Genomic DNA, 8,248 nt, shown 5'->3' with positions numbered 1-8,248 from the left:
GCGCTAGAAATATTATTATTAATTGATATTTATTTGACAAAGAAGCCAGTAATCGCCCTGTGTTATTGGGTGGGAGGTGCTTGTGTTTTAAATAATGATGTACTCAACAGAGTAACCAGTAAGCGTCCCAGGTGATTGGGTAATAGGTGCTTGGTATATTATTTTATTCATTCAACAAAGTCACCAGTAAGTACCCTTGGTCATTGGGTGATAGGCGCTTTCGTCGTTTATAACTATTTATTTAACAAAGTATCTAGTAAGCGCAGTAGTTTACTGGTCAATAGGCACTTGTAATATTAATTTTTTGTTTAGCAGAGTGACCAGTAAGTGCCTAGAGTCATTTGGTGATAGTCGCTTGTAACATTGTTGATTTTTCATTTTACAGAGTCTCCAACCAGCGCCTAGGGTCATTAGGTTATAGGCACTGATAATATTAATAGATATTTAGTAAACAGAGTGACCCGTAAGTACCCTGGGTCGATGGATGAAAGGCACTTGTGTTATGAATAATTATGAATTTAACAGAGTAGCTAGTTAGCGCCTCGATTCATTTTGTGATAAGCGCTTGCGTTATTTATAACTTATTTTAGCAAGTTTTTAGTAAGCACCGTGGTTTGTTGGGTGGTAGGTGTTGTCATGTTACTAATTTTTTATCTACTAGAATGGCCAGTAAGCGTCTAGGGTCGTTGGGTAATAGGCGCTTGTAGTATCAATAATTATTTATTTAACAGAGTAAACAGTAAGTACCCTGGGTTATTGGGTGATAGGCTCTTATGTTTTAAATAATCATGGACTCATCAGAGTGACCAGTGAGCGTCTCAGTTCTTTGGGTGATAGGCGCTTGGGTTATTTATATGTTCACTTTACGAGTAAAGTGTAATTATGACGAGGAGGAAGGCTGTAGAAGTGAGATGGCTGTTTATTCTAACACGAGTTCACAACATTGGATAAATAGACGACTCACACATTTGAAGCTCCTTATGTCCCTTTCTTACTTTCCTAAAAGCTAACTAATAGGAGAAACTGCGTGAGTCGTCCCTTCCATCGAGAACGACTCGGGGCGTGGGGGGTCTTTAGAGTGAACTATACTCGAGGTTCCATGGAGCCTCCTGTGGTCTCTCGGACTTCAGGGCACCGGTAGCGGAACAATTATAAGGAAAATAAGGCCGAGTCAAAGAAAATTCTTCCTTTCGACGACATCTTGACCAGAGCATCTCGCTTCGTTCGTCTTCCTCCTCTGACTGGTAAGCGTGGATTCGATTTTGTGTCTCTACCAGTCGATTGATTGCCTTTTGGCCTTCTGCTTACGTTTTTTGTAGAGTTAAATTGTAATTCATCGCAGAAAGCTTATAATTAGAGTTATTGATTACTGCGAAATTTGCTCTCCTTTGAAATCGGCAACCTTTTGTTCTTGCGACGCGGTTTTCTTTCCTCGTTGATAGTTTGATTGTTTTGCGTTTTGCTTACTTCTCTCATTCCTCTTGCTTAAATCAGCCAGAAACTGACATTTTGTTAATTTGAATCAACCACTTGTAAATAGAACTTCTTTAATTAAACCTTTTAATTTGATATCTAAGAACTAAAACGATTTGCTGTTATTCATTTAAAACAACCTTAACCCAAGCTCAGTAAGTAATCTGATTTTTTTTTGTTTGTTTTTAATCTTCGAATCGACGTGGAAATTTTTATTAAGAAGCATCCATTTTTTTTCTAACGGGCCTTTTTCGCATCAAGACTCGCTCCTACTCTCGTTAACTCACGATTTAGTTTTTTAGTGTAGCATTTCGTTGCGCAATTTTTTTTGTTTTAACATTTTGGTAGCAGAGCTGAAAAATTTCAGGCGATTCCGGAGGTAAACATCAGGCCATTCTTCACGGCTGTATTCGGCTAAGGTCAAGGGCACTGACGTATGTATTACGTCTGGTCGTTCTGTTTGGCAACAACAGCAAGGAGAAAGGAAAGACGAGGCAAGTGACGTCACGGCTTTTGTTCGCTTTGCGGCTTCGTCTTTGTCGCCCCACCCATCATACATCGACAGCTCGCGTCTCTTTTTCGGCGCTTTTCTTCGAGCGTGGTCGACCGAGCGGGGGGAGAGGATCGCGCAGCTAACTTAAGGTACGGTACACTTGCTTATTGCTTTATCTTTCGTTCTCTCTTTCTTTCTCTTCCGCTTCCAACATTATATACGCGGTCCTTTGGATCCGAGGCAAACGCGCGTAAGTTTAGAACTATCCTTATTGTTATCGCTACTTCTTTTCGTCGCACCGTTCGTCCTTCTATTCTCGACGGCGTACGCCTATTCTTCGGCCTTTGATCGCGGTCGAACGAGCGGGGGGAAGTCGGTGGCTACAATTAATTATTAAAGTGATAATTATTTCAGATTGATCCAACCAAAAATTTAACTCCTTTGGAAGTTCGTTGCTGCTATAGATATTTCATAGTTTTTTGTTGTTGAATTTGAAAATCGCTTGTTTTTCTTTCATTTTTTCGTTTTTTACTTTATTTTATAGTTCACGTCATTTGTTGTGTTAACGTGGTTTGTTAAAAGAAACACAACATGGATAAGCTACTAAATGCGCAACTAAAGCTTTATAATAATATTAGGAATTTCTATGAAAACCCAACGGATAAAGTCGGTGAACAAAGGCAAACCCTTCTTCATTTTTAATAACGCCTAGGATTGTTAGAACTTTATTGGAGTAAATATCTCGATCATCACGATTCCTTACTAGAGTTTAAAAAATAACTAAAAGGGCACGATTACTTGTCGAAAGATTACTATACGGACGTGGAGGATGCTTATACTTATGCAAAGGTTAGGATATTGGAGAATATTAATAACCTCACACCTCCTGCCCCTCCTGCACCGAGACTTACTCCCGTACAGAGTTCCACCGGTGCGTCTGTTTCATTACCAGCGCTCACGTTACCAACTTTTACGGGTAAACGCGATGAGTGGGAGTTGTTCAAACAAAGGTTTTCTTCAATGGTAAAAAATAAAATTTCGCTATCAAACGTTGAAAAATTGCAACACCTTTTGAATGCCGTGCAAGGGCAAGCTGCTTTACGACTTAAAGGTTTAGAAATAACTGAAGCAAATTTCGACGTTGCTTGGGAGAAATTAACGCGTTGGTACGATAATTCGCGTATCCGACTTTTTAATAATATAGAAAAATTAATTCAATTACCATCAGTTCGGCTTCGTAATGGTCAGGACCTTAATGATTTGGTAGACCAAACGGAAGAAGCAGTAAGAGCGTTAAGGGATTTAGAGTGTCCTATAAATCAAGTTGACTTTTGGCTAGTCCACTGTATCGTGAGAAAACTAGACCCCGTTTTTCGTGAAAGCTGGGAACTTACTCGAGAAAATCGTGACGTTTTCGCTACGTACGATGAGTTAAGTACCTTTTTGGAGCGAAGAATTCAATCGCTTGAACAATCACGAATTTCAAACGATCATTCAGATATCCGATCGGCCAACTCTTCGCGTTCGAATTCAAATTTTGCAAAGAACACTGCTGTTCATTCTTCGCAATCGGTCGAGACTGCATCCTTTGTCTCGTGCTTTCTGTGTAGTGGCAATCATTGGCTGCATAAATGTTACAAGTTCAAGAAAATGCCCCAATTGCAGCGATTACAGTTCTGCAAAAAAGAAAAACTTTGTCATAATTGCCTGCAGAATTCACACTTTGTAGATAAGTGTCCTGACGTTAAACGTTGTTTCACGTGTCAAAATAAGCATCACACATTGCTGCACTATGACCCTATGACCGTTCGGGAACTAAGACTTCAAAGTCAAATCAGTCTCTCGCACAAAGCAAAGGTGTCAATACAAATTCTGTTGACCAAACTGATACTTCCCAAAGTGCCACAACAGCGCTATCAACCTGAACGGATCCTATATCTTCGCATTTTGTTTCAACAAAGCGTATAATTCTTTTGGCTACTGCGCGTATCATTCTACATGATTCGAATGGAAATTTTATTATAGTCCAGGCTTTAATCGGCCCCGCGGCGGAGAGTTCATTCGTTTCATCTCGAGCCACCAGTCAACTTTCGTTAAATTATAAAAGAGTCGCACTTTCGATTGTAGGAATGGGCGGTGCAGTAACGTCTAAGGCGAGGGCTGAAGTAATTATCGTGGCTTCATCAAACCATGATAATAAATGGAGTTTAAGCTTTTCAGCTCTAGTTCTAGACGATCTCACTAGATATCTTCCAAATAGGGAATTCGAAGTTAGAGATTAGCCTCATTTGAAAGGACTACAATTCGCTGACCCACGATTCCATCAGCCTGATAAAATCGATTGTGTATTAGGCGCGGATGTATATGCGTCGATAATAAGAGACGGTATAAAGCGCGGGTCTTTAGGAACTCCTGTAGCTCAGGAGTCTGCTTTCAGTTGGTTACTCACGGGTGCAGTTAGCGCAGATAAGACCGGCAAAGAAGATCAGTCAATACAAGTTCTTCACACCTATACCGAGCCTTCCATTTCAAACATTCTAACTAAATTTTGGGAGGTAGAAGAAATTCCTTGTATGACGCTATTAACACCTGATGAACAGTTCTGCGAAGAGCATTATTGCAAAACGCATTCTCGTGACGAAAACGGAAGACTTACAGTTCGGTTGCCCTTTTTTAAACAACCTGCATTCTTCGGCTCACGAGACATTGCGTATGCTTGTCTTATACGATCAGAACGACGTTTACTGAAAAACGATACCTTTATGTCAGCATACAATAATTTTATGCTTGATTATTTAGATTTAAAGCATATGGATCTCGTTCCCTCGGATCATCGTCAGCGTGCCAGTTACTATCTGCCCCATCACGCTGTGCTCAAGGCGGGTGATGTAGAAAAAATTCGTGTAGTCTTTAACGCGTCACAGAAAGACTCAAACGGACTCTCGTTAAATAATGCACTTCTAGCTGGGCCCAAACTTCAAACCGATATTTCGATAATTTTAACACTGTGGCGCTTTTACAGATACGTTTTTAGAACAGATGTAAAGAAAATGTTCAGGCAGATCGGGGTGCATCCATGTGACACGGATTGGCAACGCATTCTTTGGCGTCCTGATACTACGAAGCCAATTCAAGATTACAGAGCCACTACAGTAACTTACGGAACGGCGTGCGCTCCCTTCCTGGTGCTTAAGGTGATGAAACAATTGGCCGAAGATGGAAAGGAGACCTACCCCGCTGCTGCCACTATCATTCGCAAAGAGCTTTATGTTGACGACTTTTTCACTGGAGCGGATGACATTACTGAGTCCATAGTTCGACGAGATCAACTAATAGCTCTTCTTGGTTCAGCTGGCATGCAGCTGGGCAAATGGGCTACAAATGAGCCAAGAATTTTAGAAAGAATTTCATCAAAGACACCAGCAGAGGTTGATATCAAATACGATGAGGTTATATCGACTCTTGGATTGAAATGGAATCAAAAAACTGATTCTTTTTCGTTTCAATCAACGGTAAAGGCCAATTCGGCCTTTGTTACTAAACGATTTATTTTGTCCGATATTGCACGCTTGTTTGACCCTTTAGGTTGGCTTGCTCCAATCATAATTACAGCTAAAACGATTTTACAAGAACTTTGGCTACTCAAGCTCGATTGGGATATCCCGGTGACGGATCAGCTTCTTAATCGTTGGCTATGTTTCCACGGGGAATTGAGCAACATTTCAATGATTTTAGTCCCACGATGGTTGGGGGTAAAACCCGACGCAAGTTGGCACCTTCAAAGCTTCGCAGATACCTCAAAGCAAGCTTATGCAGCTGTCATCTTCGCTGTCACCCCAGGTGGAGAGTCAATGCTATTGCTGTCAAAGACTAAAGTATCACCGATCAGGGTAGAAACGTTGCTGCGTCTAGAGCTTTGCAGCGCAGTTCTACTAGCACGACTTACCAAGCATTTTTTAACCAAATCGAGTCGTCAACCAAAAAGCATACACTTTTGGACTGATTCACAGGTTGTCCTTGAGTGGCTCAAAAATCATCCTTCTCGCTGGCCGACATTCATCGCAAACCGTACCAGCGAGATATTGTCATCTTTTCCAGAGGCTACTTAGAGGCACGTCAGGTCAGCACAAAACCCAGCAGATTGCGCAACTCGAGGACTAACTCCTGCAGAATTGAGAGCTCATTCTCTGTGGTGGCACGGACCGTCATGGCTCACCCTAAACGAATCTGCTCGGCCGCATAGCAAGCAGTCGGAGCTGGAAGTGCAAGCTTTTTTCTGTGAAGAAGAGAAGCTTGCGGTCACCGCTCGTTCCACCGCGAGCTTTGTTTGTTTGTCTATAGGGTCAAAAACTTCAAATTTTTTGAAAATACTTCGTAGCTTGGCATATACAGCTCGCTGGCGATTGAATATTAAGCGACAACCAACTGACAAGCAGCGAGGTCAATTAACAGTTGTTGAGTTGAACTTAGCACGTCTATTTTGTTTTAGAGCCATACAGCAAAGTCACTTTACAGAAGAAAAACGGACCTTGCTTGCTGGCAGCATACTTCATAAGCTACGAAGGCTCAATCCTTTTATTTGCGAACAAGGGCTTTGAAGAGTTGGAGGGAGACTTCATCACGCTCCGTTGTCCGAGGATGAAGAGCACCCAATAATCCTGCCAGGAAGCTGCAAATTAGTCAAATGGTTGATACAGGAAGCTCACATGTTCACGCCGCATGGAAGACCTCAGCTTATGATTTCCGTCCTCAATACTTCGTTTTTCAGCAATACTCGTTATGCAGCAAAAGGCACCAAACAGATCATGGGCCAACTGCCTGCAGCAAGAGTGACACCTACACGACCTTTCGCCGCTACTGGTCTCGATTATGCAGGGCCAGTACCTGTACTTTTTTCAAAGGGTCACGGCGCAAAATCAACGAAGGGCTACATAGCTATTTTTATCTGCATGATAACCATGGCTATACACATCGAAATCATGTCGGACTCATCATCAGAGACTTTTTTGGCAGCTCTCACTCGTTTTTGCGCTCAGCAAGGCACATGTTCAGTCATTTTTTCAGACAATGCGACTACATTCAAGGGCGCATCATCTGAACTCGACAGGTTATTCCAGCAATCTTCAAATTTCACTGTTGAAGTCAACGATCAACTCAGCACTAAAGGGATCAAGTGGTCTTTTATTCCACCTCGAGCCCCACATTTTGGAGGTCTCTGGGAGGCTGCTGTCCGAAGTTTTAAGCATCATTTTAGAAGAGTCGTTGGAGATGCGACCTTAACCTTCGAGGAGCTGTCTACGTTGGCAGCCAAGATTGAGGCTTGCCTCAATTCACAGCCACTGTGCCCTTTGGCTAGTGATCCCCTTGCTCCGACGACACTGACACCGGCTCATTTTTTGACGGACTCGCAACTACTGTCTTACCCGGAGCCTTACTCAAACGACAATGCAGTACCGAAATATGTCAGTCGCTGGAGGCTGCTGAATCTGATGCGCAACTCCTTTTGGACACGCTAGAAGAAAGAGGTTTTACACCAATTTCAGTTATTTAATAAATGGCAAACACCACAATTGAATCTTCAGGTTGGTGACATCGTGCTGCTCAAAGACGAACTCAGCCCACCAAGCAAATGGTCACTTGGTCTTATAATCGACATTTATCCTGGGGACGATGGTCTTGTTCGCGTCGCCATAATTAAGACTGCCTCAGCAATCTTCAAGCGTCCAGTGGTCAAGCTTATCAAACTTCCAACGGAAGCCGATTTTGAAGATTGTCTATCGAGGGATAAAGAAATTGAGCTGCCCAGTAAAACTTAATCGTTGTATCAGCTACAGCAACAGCCTGAATTAATTTTTTTAGCATCGCGTTTAGCTTTCGTGAGTAGATTAGCCATATTCGATTTTTGTTTTCCTTTAAAAAATGTTTCTTTTCTTTTAATACCTTTGATAGGTACATTAATTCTTATTTTTTAAACTACAGGCTTCTTTTTTGTTACATCAGCTTTATTCAACTAGTGTTTAAAACTGAATATTGTTTCTTTATTATTTTATTTTATACTTTTTTTCTCACTCTTAAAATTAGTAACATTAATTAACTCATTCAAGCAGATAAAAAGTTGTAAAAGTAATTTTTTGTTTGTTTTTGTTTTTCCACTATGTAATGCTGGCTTATTCCTTCAAAGCCAGCCTAGGATTAGCTACAATCGTACACTAGGCTGTTCTATATCGCAATTTCGAAATTTATTAACAAATTTTATATTTTTGGAATTGGTTGACGCTATAT

At 41.3% G+C, this 8,248-nt stretch overlaps 2 protein-coding genes across 2 annotated transcripts; both read left to right on the top strand.

Moving 5' to 3' along the window:
* The first annotated feature begins 4,095 nt into the window (after positions 1 to 4,095).
* LOC106645025 (uncharacterized) lies at positions 4,096 to 6,622 on the top strand. Its single transcript, XM_089592281.1, has 5 exons — positions 4,096 to 4,131; positions 4,294 to 5,864; positions 5,977 to 6,086; positions 6,137 to 6,406; positions 6,456 to 6,622. The coding sequence occupies exons 1-5, from the start codon at positions 4,096 to 4,098 to the stop codon at positions 6,620 to 6,622; spliced, it is 2,154 nt and encodes a 717-aa protein (XP_089448407.1).
* Positions 6,623 to 6,672: 50 nt separating this feature from the next.
* On the top strand, positions 6,673 to 7,782 carry LOC149374728 (uncharacterized). Its single transcript, XM_089592280.1, has 2 exons — positions 6,673 to 7,428; positions 7,549 to 7,782. The coding sequence occupies exons 1-2, from the start codon at positions 6,673 to 6,675 to the stop codon at positions 7,780 to 7,782; spliced, it is 990 nt and encodes a 329-aa protein (XP_089448406.1).
* Positions 7,783 to 8,248: the final 466 nt, after the last annotated feature.

This window comes from Copidosoma floridanum, unplaced genomic scaffold (assembly GCF_036245765.1).
Source record: "Copidosoma floridanum isolate Cflo_tuat_1 unplaced genomic scaffold, Cflo_Japanese_pri ptg000015l, whole genome shotgun sequence".
Lineage (NCBI taxonomy): Eukaryota > Metazoa > Arthropoda > Insecta > Hymenoptera > Encyrtidae > Copidosoma > Copidosoma floridanum.
The sequence above is the reverse complement of the archived record's forward strand: the minus strand, read 5'-3'. Positions and strand labels throughout refer to the sequence as shown.